Genomic DNA, 16,069 nt, shown 5'->3' with positions numbered 1-16,069 from the left:
TATCTGCCATTTCACCCAACCAGTCATTGCATGCTAAATGTAAAGGAGAAAACTAGTATTTGGAGGGAAGGTTGTTAATTTCTTATTTGGTTTCTAGTTTTTTTTAATTTTCAAGAGTGTTTTTTATACTCTCTATGTGACACAAAATTATTAGTTGTGTGGTTCTTGTATGGTAGGCCAGCATTCTTCTAGAAAATTTAATGAATTTGATGAGAGACTACATTGATATACGGTAGTTAAATCTAAAAATGATTTTGATCGATTTTTCAGTTAAATGATCAAAGGATGAATTAGACCAATTTCAAAATTATTTATGATAAAAAATGTGCCGTTAAAAATAATAATTATTAATATCAAAAGAAAAAGTACAAAATAGAAAAACTTGCACGACCAACTGGTCCAAATAGAACGACTCCCTAAGATAATAGGGGAGCTAGCTCCGTTTCAGTTCCTGTCCTTTACCCGGTGAATAGAAAAAGAGAGGAAAAACTGATAATTGAGGGCCGACCCCGACGCGGACCGACTGAAGAAGAGGAAAGCGGGCTGAATTTCCATTTCAGGTCTGATTGAGTGTGCGACTTTGTATTCCGAAGGATCGCCATCTCCACCTCGGCTGAGCAACAAGACGGACCTGCGGCTCAGCTCAGCTCAGCTCAGCTCGTAAGTCGCCCCCTTCTTCCTTTGCCTCAATTCCAGCGGATTGAGTCTCGATTATTTTTTATATCTTATATTGTTGTAATTGTAAGTGTAATTGTAATTGTAATAGGATTGTAATTATTTTTCGACTTGTTGAGGATTCCGGTCCCAGTTGTAGAAATGGCGATTTGTGCTCAATGAATCCATTTTTGATGAAGAATTAACCTCTAATTCGAAACAATAAATATGCAGGGTGGTTGATCTAGTCATTTTTATGCCGCAGTTACTGCGTAATCAACGTTTCACTATTAGAATTGGGATTGAAACCTCCTCTCCAGCTGCTGCCGCTCATCTATCCCTACTAACAACACATCTTTCGTCTGTTTTCTCGATCTCCCCTTTTGCAATTCATAAGCAGAATAATAATTCTGGTTTTACAAGGAAAAGTAAGAAGAAAAGAAAGATATAAATAATATGCAGAAGAGTGGGAGAGTTTCCAAGAACAGTTTGAGAGTAACGACGCCCCAGCAGTCTCTCAGGCGACTGGGATTGTGCTCCCAGATAGCTACTGCAACTGGGGGCCAACACTCCTCCCCAATTGTCTTCCCTGAGAAACAGAAGCGACAGAAGATCAAGGCTTCCAAGACTCCAACCCCTGCCTCCACTGAGGATCCCAACACACTAAAGACCTTCGAGCACAGGATTGACATTCCGGCTTCTGCTGCTGGAGATGAAAAGTCTGATCTGTTGGGTTATGTCGTCTTCACCGGAAAATTAGTGTTGGACAAAAGAAAAACCAGCAGTATAAACACTTCTTCTTCTACTGATGCACAACAAACCACCTCCTCCTCTGCTGATATTCCCAACCAGGAAGCTGTTGCTGGCAAGCTTACCAGTAAGGCTTTAATTTGGGGTTCTCACATGCTGCATCTTGATGATGTCATCTCAGTAAGAACTTCCTCCTCCTATAGCTGAATGTTACAACAGCTACAAATCACAAGGCTGCCTTTCCCTCTTTGGAATGAAGTAGGAAACAGTAATGTTTTTATTTTCTTGCACAGGTTTCGTACCATGTTGGTCTCAGACATTTCACCGTGCATTCTTATCCCTTGAAAAAGGGTTCTTGTGGCCTTCCATGTTTTATAAAGCCTCGCAGAAGACGTAAGGACTTTCGATTCTCGGCTTCTAGCATAGAAGAGGCAGTTCAGTGGGTTGGGGGGTTTGCTGATCAGCAGTGTTATGTGAATTGCTTGCCTCATCCATTGCTATCTTCTAAAAAGCAGGCTTCTTCAGAATTAATCCCAATTGATACTCCTCCTGAATTAATTTTCAAATGTAAGAGTCCGCCAAAAATGCTTGTTATATTAAATCCACGATCTGGACGTGGCCGTTCAAGTAAGGTTTTTCACAACGTCGTTGAACCTATATTTAAGGTATGATGTATATTCTGTTACCTTTCCCTATATATTGATTATAGTGCCTTTTGGTATTCAGGAGAAGTATTATTTTTATTTGATGGATACGACTCTTAAACTGAGCTGTTGTATGTCACCCATTGATGTAGCTATCTAATAGGAAATAAGTATTTATAATTCCTCTTTGTATATTTGAACTCAATGGTAGAGTTGGACTGCATCTCTAATCGTGATAGTGTTAATGCACTCTTCCAGAGCTTGTGGTCATATTTATATTCATATTGGAGCTGTGAACTGTGACAGCTTGCAGGTTTCAAAGTGGAGGTAGTTAAAACAACGTCTGCAGGTCATGCTAGGAAACTTGCCTCTACTGTTGACATTAGCACTTGTCCTGATGGTACTACTACATAATCCAATATCTAATCACATTGCTTATTTTTGGTTTTCCTTATGCTTTCTGATTTTCTTTGTCATCTTTATAGCTTTTGTGCATTTATAATTTTTTATTTTCAGGAATCATTTGTGTTGGGGGTGATGGAATTATTAATGAGGTAAATCCTTTGCTACTTCGATGTTCCCGGTACCTATCCATGATTCTTATTATTTTCTCTCTCCTTCACTCCACGACGAACCCCCCCCCCCCCCCACCCCACAACAGATACTTTAACTGTCTACAACACATATTTTGACCATTAAAATGATTTAGCGCCAAAAAAAATGAAAGCATGCATTGATTATAGGACCGCCATATATGTGAAAATATTTTCCATAAACTGTCATTTTCTATCATGGGGGGCTATAGATTTTGTAACTGAAACCAAGGATGATGAAAGAATCCTTCCCAGTGTGGTGCATTGACAGAGGAAGATGGCTCTTTGGATGAAGCTGAAATACCAGACGTGGGAGAGGATGATTTGACAGAGATCTTAGGTGAAAGTCAGTGTGGTTGGGACTGTGGACAGCAACAAATTGTAGGGGACACACAAAATGCAGGGAAATCAGATATTTAGAAGCATGAAGAGATGTTGGGCAATTGGAGTGTGGTGGGGAGCTAGTTTGTATAAAAGAAGAGAAGCTGTGGTAGGATCTGGAGTGGATCAAGCTGGACGGTGAATATAATTGCAAAAGATCATAATGTTTTGGAGAAGTTGGGAGATTTGATGGGCAAGTTGGACATTTTGTCGTTTCCACTTGGGGAAAAAGAAGCATTCAGAGAATTGAGTTGAAGCTGGGAGGTTATTAAAAAGGGAACCGAGCTAAAAGTTTAAAGTTGGAGTTGAGCAAATTGAGTTGTGCAAAAAGGAAATAGGAAGAAGGGGTATGGTAACATCATTAATGAGGATTTAAGGGTTTAAGATGGCTAAATGGTATGTGGTGACGAAAGTGAAAGAAAAGGCAAGAGTCTAGGTGCGATGGAGAGAACTTGCTGAAGAGAAATAAGGCTTTACTCGGGAAATAGTTATGGCGATTTCCAGTGGAGGATGATTTTTTGGTACGATGTCATTAAGAGTAAATAGGGGCCACATGAGGATGGCTTGGATTCTAACGTCATTTATAGAGGTTCAATTTGACCAGAAAAAAAAAATTGGAGATTGAAGTCTTTTTTTTTTATTCTGAATATTTGGATTAGGGGAATGGCGAAAGGGTGAGGTGTTGGGATGGAAGGGGGAAAATATTTCTCTTCTCTTTTTTCTCCTTCATATAGATTATCAAGATCTTTAAATGCTTATATTTGTAGTTTGTGTTTGAGCCGTCTATCTTTTCCTTTGTCTTGGGATTGTTGGGTTTTGAAAAAATCTTGAATGACTTGGAGTTAGGAGAGTGACTGAGTTGTTTTTTGTCTTGAATCATTTAACGGTCTGTTTTCTGTGGATAAGGCTGTTTTGGGAAACCCAATTGAGTTGGGCAAAATTCTAGGTGAGAAGCCGGAGTTTTTGGGAGATAGGAAAATGGGCTTGGTGCTGTGAAGGCAATACTTTCGGGTTGCTTGGATGTAGAGAAATAGGAGTATTTTTAGTGGTGCTAGGGGAAGGATTGTGAATCATTTGTGGAACACATTTTGTTTGTTAACGTCCTTATTGGCTTCAGTTTTCTCAGAATTTGAGGTTTGGTTCTTTCGTGCTATTGGAGCACTGTTGTGTATGAGTTCTTTTGTTCTGTTTTCATTGATTTTCTGTTTTGTTGTTCTCTATTCAGGTGTAGTTTTAGGGAACATCTTGTTCCCTGTGCTGCAGTTTATTTTTTCTTCTTAATGAATATCTTGTATCTTTTAATAACAAAAATGAAAAAACAACCTCGCATTTATATTTTTTGGAGTTTGACGGCTAAGAAATTTGAAAAATAAAAAAATTCCCATATTCTATTTTCTTCTTCTATTTTGGCTTGGTTGAATTCAATGGATTAAACTTTGGCCTTTTCTTTATTTATACATTTTCATTAACTTTATTTCTGTACAGGTTCTAAATGGTTTACTAAGTAGAGACAACCAACAAGAAGGAATTTCTATACCAATTGGGATTATACCTGCTGGTTCTGATAATTCATTAGTTTGGACAGTCCTTGGAGTTAGAGATCCAGTTTCTGCTGCAATGGCCATTGTCAAGGTAATGTATTTAGGGTTCATCATGTTAATAAAAGAAATTAGATTACATTCAGTTGTAGTGTATATACTACAAAGTAGAATTTTCCATCAATTAGGCTGACTTCCCATTTTAGACCAACACCAAATAGATGCTCGCATGAACTGAAAAACTACCCTACATGCAAGGCAAAATTACAACCACATCGTAAGTCATAGATCCGTGTGTCTCACTTTTCTTTTTTGTGTTGCCATGACTCGAATCTTACTCTGAAATATCAGCCTAACATCACCAAAGTCATAAAATCGGCGAAAAGAGTTAAAAGGCTATTTCCTTCTAAATAGTAGTGTGGAGGACGTGGAGAGAAGGAATCAGTTTGAGCTATAACATATCCAGAGTTCGAACTGCCAACCATTCAGATGGACCCACAACATTTTTTTTAACTAACACAATTGTGATCGAGGCACGATTTACTTGGCAAGCACACAATTGTGACTGATTGGCAATCACAGAGTTGTGATTGAGTCATGGTGTACTTTGTTGTTATTCTAATGTATGTATTGAATTCTGTTGAGAGTTTAGTATCTAGGCTTAAGAGTTGAAGGCTTAAAACCCAAATATACTAAACTTGACAATATACTATGGTTGTAAAAACGTATTAATAGAAAATTAATACTCTTACAATGAAAAACAAAGTCTCTTTTGGTACCTTATCCAATTTTTCTGTAGTTATTTGGTAATCAACCTCTTACCAATTAGGTCTTAACCTCAATTTCTTATGTGTGCATGGGAAGCTCTCTAAATTCGCTGCAGTCAGTTTCCTATCAACTAGGTGAGTGTGTGACCAATGCAACTTACTTTGTAACAGTTTAAAATATTGTAAAACACTAATTAAATAGACTCTTCACCCTTCTATGCCTTTGCCAATAGCATGAAATGGATAAGGGATGGTTATTCAACACCCCAAATACACCAAAGGGAAGACAATCAAATTCAACACTTGTGAATACCCAACAATATTCCAGCTAACTTTTTATCAGCTGCATTGCATAAACATTTAAGATCCCATTATTTATTATCTCCATTTTTTGAGTTATGAAATTACCTATCAGCTACATTTATCTGTAAGGTTGTTGACACATTTGAAAACTAAAAAGTATTCATTGAAGTAGAAATTATGTGCTGTTTTCTTGGTTTCAGGGGGGTCTTACAGCTACAGATGTTTTTGCTGTTGAGTGGATTCAGACTGGCGTTATTCACTTTGGGATGACAGTCTCATATTATGGTTTTGTGAGTGATGGTAATTCCTAATGCATATGATTAAGTTCCATCTAGATATTGAGTGATGGTATTTTGTAATGCATATTTATTAGCAAACTTGGTGGCTAAGGTCTGTTAATGTGATACTTTGTCTGATTCTGATTCTCATTATTAATTAGTCGCTGTTGGGATTTAGCAAAACTACTTTAATTGGATTGAATGTTTTTGGTTTTTCTAAGTATTTATTGTTTGTCTTGTGTGTCGATGGTCACTTTAGATCCATCTGATATAAAAATTGTCGAGCTGTCTCCTTCTGTTGTGTATTTGTAAAAATTTTCAGTTTTCCCACAGCCTGGTTGTTCAATAATGTTGTTTAGATTATTTCCTAGCATTTTGATCAATTGGTGATTGATAGATGAGTTGGATCTCTGAGAACAACATTTCTTAATTTGGTCTACTTGTAGTAATCAAAATAAGTCTGTGTGGGGAAATTATATTTGTTAGAATGTTAATTCTTCTTGGACTGGTTGCAGTATTGGAGCTCTCTGAGAAATACCAAAAGCGCTTTGGTCCTCTTCGTTATTTTGTTGCTGGATTTCTCAAATTCTTGTGCCTACCAAAGTACAGCTATGAAGTTGAGTATCTTCCAGCTTTAAAAGAGGACGTAGAAGGAAAACTCTCAGAAAGGGAAGTAGTTGACATGTCAGAACTATACAGAGACATCATGAGGAGATCAAACACGGATGGGATTCCAAGAGCCTCTAGTTTGTCAAGTATCGACTCCATCATGACTCCTACTCGAATGTCTGGTGGAGACTTGGATACAAACTGCAGTAGCAGTCATGCTAGCATTGAACCATCTGAGTACGTACGTGGCCTAGATCCGAAATCAAAACGACTTTCAACGGGAAGGAGCAATGTAACTGCAGAGCCAGAAGTTATTCATCCTCAGCTTCCTCTGTCAACAACTCCAAATTGGCCAAGGACCCGCTCTAAGTCGAGAGCAGATAAAGGATGGTCTGGATTGACAGCCACACATGATGCCTCCAGATCTTCTTGGTGCAATGCTGGAACAAATGATAAAGAGGATATATCATCAACGCTGTCTGATCCAGGTCCAATTTGGGATGCGGAACCCAAGTGGGACAGTGAACCTAATTGGGATGTGGAAAATCCTATTGAATTACCAGGGCCATCAGATGATGTGGACGCAGGAAAAAAGGAAGTTGTTCCTAGGTATGAAGATAAATGGGTTGTTACGAAGGGTCAATTCCTCGGTATTCTGGTTTGCAATCATGCTTGCAGAACTGTTCAGAGTTCTCAAGTGGTGGCGCCAAAAGCTGAGCATGATGACAACACCTTGGATTTGCTCCTAGTTCATGGAAGTGGGCGGTTAAGGCTTTTGAGATTTTTCATGCTACTGCAGATGGGTAAACACCTTTCACTGCCATACGTGGAAAATGTCAAGGTACTTTAGTAATGTCTTTGCACTTTGTTTGACAAACTGCATTTATTGAACCACAAAACTTCACAATTTTTGGTGCATTTCTAGTTCAAGCAAACAGTAAGTGGCTTCATCGTTGGTTGGATTTTGTATTGTAACTTTTCCCTTGTGTTGGAGTTTAGGGGTTGGGACGGATTGGGATTTTTAATTCCTGTTTCTTGGGCAGGTTCTTGATAAATAATAATTTACAGTAAGTTGTATAGGGGGATTCTCATTTTATCTTTCATTGCAGGCAAAGTCAGTGAAGATTAAGGTATCAGGAAAGCACACCCACAATGGTTGTGGTATTGATGGAGAGCTTTTTCCACTCAACGGGCAAGTCATTTCTTCTTTGCTTCCAGAACAGTGCAGACTTATTGGTCGCTCCCTTCCCGCTAACCCTCACGTCTGAATACCGTGTATCTTCTTTTGGACTTGTATAACGGAGTCAAGGGCATCTTTCCTATTCACTTATGGAATATACAAGATTATATGTTTGACACTTGGCCGTTACACCTTATAATAGTTGAGGCGCCTATAAATGTTTTGTTTGCCCAAGTGTATGTTGTTTATCGGTGTTTATTTTCATTCATTTTTTTGTATTCAATTTGAGATCATGTAACATTGTCCTTGTTTTTTATTTGGCGCAATCTGCTTGTGTGGTACTCGTTATTCTGTGACTAACTTAGCCTTGTTTGTACAATTGCTGAGTGCGAGTATGAACTCAAACAATCAGACCCCAGTTTTCGTTTTCCTTCGTTTTCTCGGCAACCAATCCAGTTTCAGATCTCGTCACCAGCAAACCCTCCAATCAATTTCAGATCTCGTCACCAGCAAACAATTACAAGAAGAAAAAAAAAAACAGAAAAATCCCAAAATCAAACACAGAAAAATCCCAAAATCAAACACAGAAAAATCCCAAAATTCATTTCAATCAATTTCTGCAGCTTCGTCATCGTCCTCCCTGCAACGTCGTCATCGTCTTCCCTGCAGCGTCGTCATCGTCTTCCCTGCAGCGTCGTCATCATCCTCCGTGCAGCGTCGTCGTCGTCGTCGGCCTGCAGCGTCGTCATCGTCTTCCCTGCAACGTCGTCATCATCCTCCGTGCAGCGTCGTCGTCGTCGTCGGCCTGGCTATGGTGACGGCGCCGGAGAAGAAGAGGGGTTGCTGGTGACGGCTCCATGGTGACGGCGCCGGAGAAGAAGAGGGTTTGCTGGTGACGGTGGTGACGACGCCGGAGAAGAAGAGGGGTTTGCTGGTGACGGTGGTGACGTCGTCGTCGTCGGATGGGTTTGCTGGGATTGGGTTACTGGGTTTGTGGTGGATGAAGAGGGAGGTTACGGGAAAGAAGGGATTGGGTTACTGGGTTTGTGGTAGAACAGAGGGAGGTTACGGGAGAGAAGGGAGGTAGACAATGTAATTAATGAAAAATAAAAGGGGTATTGTTGTCCAAAAAAAAAAAAATTTGTGTCCCACGGGATGGAAAAACCTGTTCCAGGGGGGGGAGGGGGAACCAAAATCTGACCCTTTTTCGTTCCGTGGGACGCGCGTTCCACACAATTTTAAGGCACCAAACGTGGGACGGAACGGTTCCGTCCCACTCTGTTCCGTCCCATCCCACGTACCAAACGCACCCGAAGGGATTGGGTTACTGGGTTTGTGGTAGAACAGAGGGAGGTTACGGGAGAGAAGGGAGGTAGACAATGTAATTAATGAAAAATAAAAGGGGTATTGTTGTCCAAAAAAAAAAAATTTGTGTCCCACGGGATGGAAAAACCTGTTCCAGGGGGGGAGGGGGAACCAAAATCTGACCCTTTTTCGTTCCGTGGGACGCGCGTTCCACACAATTTTAAGGCACCAAACGTGGGACGGAACGGTTCCGTCCCACTCTGTTCCGTCCCATCCCACGTACCAAACGCACCCTAAAGGTACCTTGCCTTCGGGTGCATTGCCTCAGGGTGCCTTGGTTCGGGTTACCTTTCCTAAGGTTGCCTTGCCACAGGGGTACCTTCCCTTAGGGTTGCCTAAAACCCCGTCTCCTAGTACGAGTCTACAACGTAGACAACTAGAAGAACAAAGCAGAACAATCTCACAAAGAGAAAGACACAAAACTAAAACAAAGAAACACTTTGAGAAATTTCATTAATAAAAAACATCCAACCCCTCCATCTTACACAAAGAAATGGTTTTTATAACCATTTTGTAACTTACATTCAGAAATTGAAAATGCAATAAACATAAAAACACTTAAAACTGAAAATTTCATAAACAAAGGCTATTATCAGCCATAAAAATGCTCTAGCTGTTATGATTAGCCAAAAAAAAAAAGGCCTTGTAATTAACCTGATCAGCCATTTGTATTAAAACCCTCTTTATTTCAGCACATGAATTCATCTTTTGAAAATTTATGTGCTCCATTCCAAATGCATCTGCTCTTTTCTTGTCCTGCATCATTTTCCCCTTCTCGAAGAAAACTTGTCCTCGAGTTTTGTTTAGTCTTCCTAGATCTTTAGGATGACCAATCAATATTTTCCACTTCATCCATATTAGCAAAAGAAACTTCTGAATTTTCCAAGTGTTCTTGCCCACAAGTTGATGCAAGTTCCATTGCAGCCTTCCAAACCATGTGTTGTTTAATCTATTCATAATGTAACTTGACTTCAAAGCATGCAAGTAAGTTTTCCAAATAGTTTCTAGTGATGAATAGGCTTGGAAGAGTAATCCAAGCTCAGAATCAAACTCAGCAACTATTATTTTCCAAGGTTTTCTCATGATGCACGAGCAACAAAATCTTCCCAAACATAATTCTGATACAATTGCGAAGCTTTTACCTCTTGATGAAACTGGACATGGAAGTCTTCATCCATCGTAGTCAAAATGTTACTATGGTACTCATCATAAATTGGTAGAGAGTACCAATCAACTGTAATACCCTGAAAATTTTAAAAATATATGCATTTTTTTTATCGAGAAGTGAAAAGATGAAAATGTCTCTCGTTGACTAAACGTAATTTTATGAGGACATATTTTATCCTCAATATATTTTATCCCGTTTCTTGGAAAATTTGGATAGAGGACGATTCTATGAATGTGTAGGCGAAAACCGTTCTTAATTCCGAGTTAGAACAGAGAAGTTACGAGCCTCGGAAGTAGTGAGACCTTTTAGACATGTGGACTTACTATTAGTAGTAAGTTTCCAAAGTCTATCTGCCAAAAAATTAGCAGGTTTCCATATATAGAAACTGGGTTTAGAGGCTCAAGGAGCCCAGAAAAACCCCCATTTTGACCTCTGCGACCTCCCATTTTTCCGAGGTCGATTCCGGCCAACTCCGGTGGAATTTTTTCAACACCACCACCACCATCTTGAAGCTCTCACTCCCCTCTACAAAATCCAACCAAGAACCACCTTGATTAACCACCGTATGTGGCAGTGTGAGGCCATAAAAACTAGGGGTGGGCACGGTTTGGTTCGGTACGGTTTTGAGTGAAACCAAAATCGAAATCAAAATTTTTTGCGGTTTGGTTCGGTGCGGTTCTGAAGCCAAAATCAAAATGAAACCAAACTGTTTGGTTCGGTTCGGTTAGGTTTCAAACGGTTTCGGTTTGGTTTTTAAGAAAAAATGTACAATTTGCAATTTAACATATTAATAAGCATTTCCCATTAGCAATAGGAAAAAGACATTTTTATATAAACAATTAGCATGTTGCATGCAGTTGTGATGTTAAAATATGTTTGTGCAACAAAAGGGTGTCCCATACAAGGTATAACATAAAACAAGTTGAATAACTTTGAATTCATTAAACATGAGCGAAACTTTCATACTAGAATATGTGATATCATGCTTCAAATGAGTGGACTTCATTAGATCATTGTTCGACTCTTGATAACAAGATTAGTCCACCCTTGTACATATATGTGTGTGTGTGATGGTATAAAATAACAAAGGTCCTTCAAGTTAACGAACGAAAGAAAGTGATGAATGATGATATTCTAGTGTGGTTGTGTCCATACTAAGTGCATGAATTATAGCAAACAACCAATGAAAACATGAAATTTAATATGGACATTTAATTAAATGTTTATTAATATTTGCGGTGCGGTTCGGTTTCGGTGCGGTTTTCAAAAGCCAAAACCGAAACCAAACCGTTTTCTATGTTGCGGTTCGGTTTCAAAACCTAAACTGTTCCAAAACCACAAAACCAAACCGTTCGGTGTGGTTCGATTTGGTTCGTATTTCGGTTTCGATTTTCGATTCTAAGTGCCCACCCCTAATAAAAACCGATGAAAGCCAATGGTGCTTCAGCCACCCTTTTCATTTTTCTTGTGAATCGGCAAAGCGATGGTCGATGCCACAACTTGGGTTTTGTAGCTTATCATCCCAAGAGTAAATTCCGACCAGCTTTGATTCCGTTGGACCACCGTGGGCGACGAATCGACACTGGGAAGCTTTAGGCATTCACCGGCTTTATCAGCTGAATTGACCATCTTCCGCACTTTTGGACTTCGTGGCAGGTATAAAACTCGTGTATCTTGTTGAGCTCTATCTTTTTGTAAAATTTGGTAGAATTTGGAGTTAGACAAAAAAGTGGGTTTCCGGTTGCCGGAAACCACCACACGCGGCGACGCGTGGCCAGAGGGCCGTCGATACTATTTTTAGGCTAAATTAGATGCCTTGATTTCAGTTTTGATATTCGTATGACGTAGGTTGATTGTTTGAACCTAAATTCTCTACGATACGTTACTAGGTCATTATGTGAATCAACGATCCGACAGTTGGATCGTCATCAAACTTTAATAGGTTCTTATTCGAAATATTTGAGGACCTTAGGAACTTACGGATCAGGAATTCGACGTACGGATCTTCCCCAATTGGATTTGCAAGTTAGTAAATTAAAACATCGACCGCCACTCGAATGTCGTGATTGGCGGAGATCTGACCGTTGGATCGAAATGAAATTTTAGTATGTTGTTCTAGAAGCGTAATGTGAACTACAAATGGCTTGATCCCTTAGTAGGGTACGTAGGTAGTCTAACAAGAAGGTTAGATACATCCATAGTAAAATACTTGAGATTAATCTTTTAGTGAACTTTGCTAAGAAATTGAATTTGGGGCCTATCTTAGTAATTAGCTTTCGAATTAGAAATTTCGGGTCGTTACATCAACAAACTTCTCATAGACTTCTAAATCTTCATCACATACAAAATTAAAATCAACTTCATCGGTACATTCCATATGTTCAACTTTTGTTTCAAATCTAGTGTCGAGAAGTTTTTCGACCTCAAAACATAGAAAATATGTACCAAAAGGACGTAATGGGAATATCGGTAAAAGATTGATAGACTCCGATTGAGACGCATCTTACCTTTCCAGATAGGGATTTTCCCAAGGAGCAAGACTCACAGTTTTTGTGACAAAGGACCAGTGTTCACAAAGGAGGACTGTTGACCAATTCCTCGACCCTTTATTAAGTTCACTACGGAGCACTGTTGACGAAAGGTAGGAAAGAAGCAAGCAACTGTTAACGGAGGAGGGGGAGAAAGAGGCACTGTGGAACAATGAATACGGAGAAGGAGTCACTGTTGACCCACAAGATAGGGAAGGACTGCTTTGGGACAGATGAAGACGGAGGAGGAGTCACTATTCAGAAAAGCGACGACAGAAGACCAAAGTGTAATTTTGGAAAATTTTGATGGAGGCTGATCGCGGCGAGGCATACCTTTGTGGAAAGAGGAGGAGGAAGAAGGAAAAAGTTTGAAAAACAAAGGGAAGGCAGAGATAAGGGGGAAAAACTGAATTTGAGCAAAAGATGGACGAAGTCCGATGGAGGCGAGCCTTACCTTGTTGGAAAGATGAGGATGTAAGGAATAATATTCTGTACTATAACAAGTGGAAAAAAGGCGGGAAGGGGGGAAAAAGGGAAAATGCCTTGAAAAAGGACTAAAATGCAACTTTTGGAAACTTCGATGGAGTCTGATGAAGACGCACTTTACCTTTCCATGTAGGGATTGGGCCTAAACCCTAAATCTTGGGATGCAACATGGATTTTGTTCGTTTGAGCTCGTTTAGGCCGTCAAAAACTCATTTGAAAGTTTCCCGAATTTTTCTGATTTTCCATTTTTAGGGTTTTTCCTATTTTGAACCCTTCCCCGTCCCTTCCCCATGCTATCTGTGAACAAATCTCTCAAAACAACCCTTGTTTACTTGTCCAAAAGCCCTCCCAAAGTGCCCAAAATTGTAGGCCAAACGGCCAAAAAATGGGGATTTTTGAGCACCCCCTATTCAATTCTTGAAGGTCTTTTGGTTTCCGGAAATTCATGACGCTACTTTCTATACATACATTCTAACTATCATTTCACATTTACGAATACATTCTCATTGTAGGCTTATTCTTTGTCATGCTTGTTTCCATACATTTCGACAGTTCGACGACGACTTCGACGATTGTCGATGAATAGTAATAGGAAATAGTGCTTCGGGTAGGAGGATTTTGGCTTTTTTTGTGTTTTTTTTTTACTTTTTTTTTCTTTCAATATTTCATTGTTTTAAAGATTTCGTACTTTTGATGCATTCCCGGACCCTTTCTCATGTTGTCCAAACCCTCGTTCCCATACACCTAAATTTGTCTCATCACTTGCTTTAACTCACATAAACCCAAAGCTTTGGCATGGTGAAGATGGAGAGTTAAAGGGTTTGCTTCTTTCTTTCCTAAATTTGTCTCATCACTTCCTTTCACAACAAACCCAACCCATTCTCAATATTGCCACGCCACATACATACATGAATGTGGATGAGAAGAAACAACAATGCATCTAGTGGCATGAAATACCCAAAGCTTTGTTGTATGACCAATCTCAGTTTGTATCATCACTTCCTTTATCATCCCTTCCTCATCTTGTCCAAAGCTTTGCTTTGTTGTTCTCATCACTTAAGTTTGTATCATCACTTCCTTAACAACAAACCCAAACCATTGTTATTGTACTCATCACTTAATTTTGTATCATCACTTCCTTAACAACACACCATAACCATTGTCAATATTGTCAAGATGCATCTAATGCCACTGTCTACCATCTTGAGAGAATTTTAAAGAATCATGACCAATGTCAACGCATCATTCCTTCATTCTTCCCATTACATACCATCTCGAGAGAATTTTAAATAATCATGACCAATGACAATGCCAAACTTCGGTTCACATAAACCATTCAACCAATCTCAATGTTTTAACTTCCAAGGCAACCCAAGGCACTCAAGGCAAGCACCGAGCTCTAAGATAAAATGGATGTCTTTATGCTAAAGCTGGGCAGAAAGACTAGTGATCGCATGGTGATGATCGAGAGTGGCACGGGTTTGCTTCTTTGTTCCCTATTCAGAAATTTTTGGTCTTAATCTCTTCCATGTGGATGAAGACAAACAACAATGCATCTAGTGCCACTACCTACCATCTTGTCACATTTAATGGTTTGTAGTGGCATTATATACCATCTTGAGAGAATTTGAAAGAATGATATTTTTTGGATATTTTCAAGTGAAGGCAACGGAGGCAACGCAACATTGCCTCGAGTCAAGCCAAATTTGCCTCGAGGCCAAGCAAATTTGCCTCAAGGCAAGGGAAAGTTGCCTCCATGCAAGGCAAGGCAAGGTAGAGTTGGCCTGAGGCAAGGCAAACTAGCCTCGAGGCAAGGCAAGGCAAATTTGGCCCGAGGCAAGGCAAACTAGCCCCGAGGCAAGGCATGGCAAGGCAAGGCAAGGCAAGGCAAGGCAAGGCAAAGTTTGCCCGAGGCAAAACACGACAAGGTAAGGCAAGGCAAATAGGGTTTAGGGTTTTAGGGTTTGGGGTTTTAGGGTTTAGGGTTTAGGGTTTAGGGTTTAGGGTTTAGGGTTTAGGGTTTAGGGTTTAGGGTTTAGGGTTTAGGGTTTAGGGTTTAGGGTTTAGGGTTTAGGGTTTAGGGTTTAGGGTTTAGGGTTTAGGGTTTAGGGTTTAGGGTTTAGGGTTTAGGGTTTAGGGTTTAGGGTTTAGGGTTTAGGGTTTAGGGTTTAGGGTTTAGGGTTTAGGGTTTAGGGTTTAGGGTTTAGGGTTTAGGGTTTAGGGTTTAGGGTTTAGGGTTTAGGGTTTAGGGTTTAGGGTTTAGGGTTTAGGGTTTAGGGTTTAGGGTTTAGGGTTTAGGGTTTAGGGTTTAGGGTTTAGGGTTTAGGGTTTAGGGTTTAGGGTTTAGGGTTTAGGGTTTAGGGTTTAGGGTTTAGGGTTTAGGGTTTAGGGTTTAGGGTTTAGGGTTTAGGGTTTAGGGTTTAGGGTTTAGGGTTTAGGGTTTAGGGTTTAGGGTTTAGGGTTTAGGGTTTAGGGTTTAGGGTTTAGGGTTTAGGGTTTAGGGTTTAGGGTTTAGGGTTTAGGGTTTAGGGTTTAGGGTTTAGGGTTTAGGGTTTAGGGTTTAGGGTTTAGGGTTTAGGGTTTAGGGTTTAGGGTTTAGGGTTTAGGGTTTAGGGTTTAGGGTTTAGGGTTTAGGGTTTAGGGTTTAGGGTTTAGGGTTTAGGGTTTAGGGTTTAGGGTTTAGGGTTTAGGGTTTAGGGTTTAGGGTTTAGGGTTTAGGGTTTAGGGTTTAGGGTTTAGGGTTTAGGGTTTAGGGTTTAGGGTTTAGGGTTTAGGGTTTAGGGTTTAGGGTTTAGGGTTTAGGGTTTAGGGTTTAGGGTTTAGGG

The 16,069-nt window shown here is 39.9% G+C and overlaps 1 protein-coding gene and 1 long non-coding RNA gene across 2 annotated transcripts; one reads left to right on the top strand and one right to left on the bottom strand.

Moving 5' to 3' along the window:
• The first annotated feature begins 392 nt into the window (after positions 1 to 392).
• LOC126596393 (sphingoid long-chain bases kinase 1) lies at positions 393 to 8,045 on the top strand. The gene is made up of 9 exons (XM_050262963.1): positions 393 to 660; positions 889 to 1,584; positions 1,698 to 2,069; positions 2,355 to 2,448; positions 2,565 to 2,602; positions 4,508 to 4,654; positions 5,831 to 5,930; positions 6,424 to 7,358; positions 7,627 to 8,045. Exons 2-9 carry the CDS (start codon positions 1,111 to 1,113, stop codon positions 7,783 to 7,785), a joined length of 2,319 nt encoding a protein of 772 aa, XP_050118920.1. The 5' UTR covers positions 393 to 660; positions 889 to 1,110; the 3' UTR covers positions 7,786 to 8,045.
• Positions 8,046 to 8,165: 120 nt separating this feature from the next.
• On the bottom strand, positions 8,166 to 9,273 carry LOC126596394 (uncharacterized). Its single transcript, XR_007613957.1, has 2 exons — positions 9,151 to 9,273; positions 8,166 to 8,862 (listed from the first exon to the last, which is right to left on the bottom strand). It is a non-coding gene; the product is annotated as an uncharacterized LOC126596394 (long non-coding RNA).
• Between the last annotated feature and the right edge of the window lie 6,796 nt (positions 9,274 to 16,069).

This window comes from Malus sylvestris, chromosome 13 (genome assembly GCF_916048215.2).
Source record: "Malus sylvestris chromosome 13, drMalSylv7.2, whole genome shotgun sequence".
In the NCBI taxonomy this organism is placed as follows: domain Eukaryota; kingdom Viridiplantae; phylum Streptophyta; class Magnoliopsida; order Rosales; family Rosaceae; genus Malus; species Malus sylvestris.
Note: the sequence above shows the minus strand (reverse complement) of the source record. Positions and strands in the feature narration are given on the sequence as shown.

Bases quoted from the DNA above. Each gene is read 5' to 3' on its own strand.
- LOC126596393 (XM_050262963.1), top strand. From the start codon at position 1,111: ATGCAGAAGAGTGGGAGAGTTTCCAAGAACAGTTTGAGAGTAACGACG. The intron at 2,070-2,354 runs GTATGATGTATA...GAACTGTGACAG, and splicing joins TCGTTGAACCTATATTTAAG to CTTGCAGGTTTCAAAGTGGA. The intron at 2,449-2,564 runs GTACTACTACAT...TTTTATTTTCAG, and splicing joins CATTAGCACTTGTCCTGATG to GAATCATTTGTGTTGGGGGT.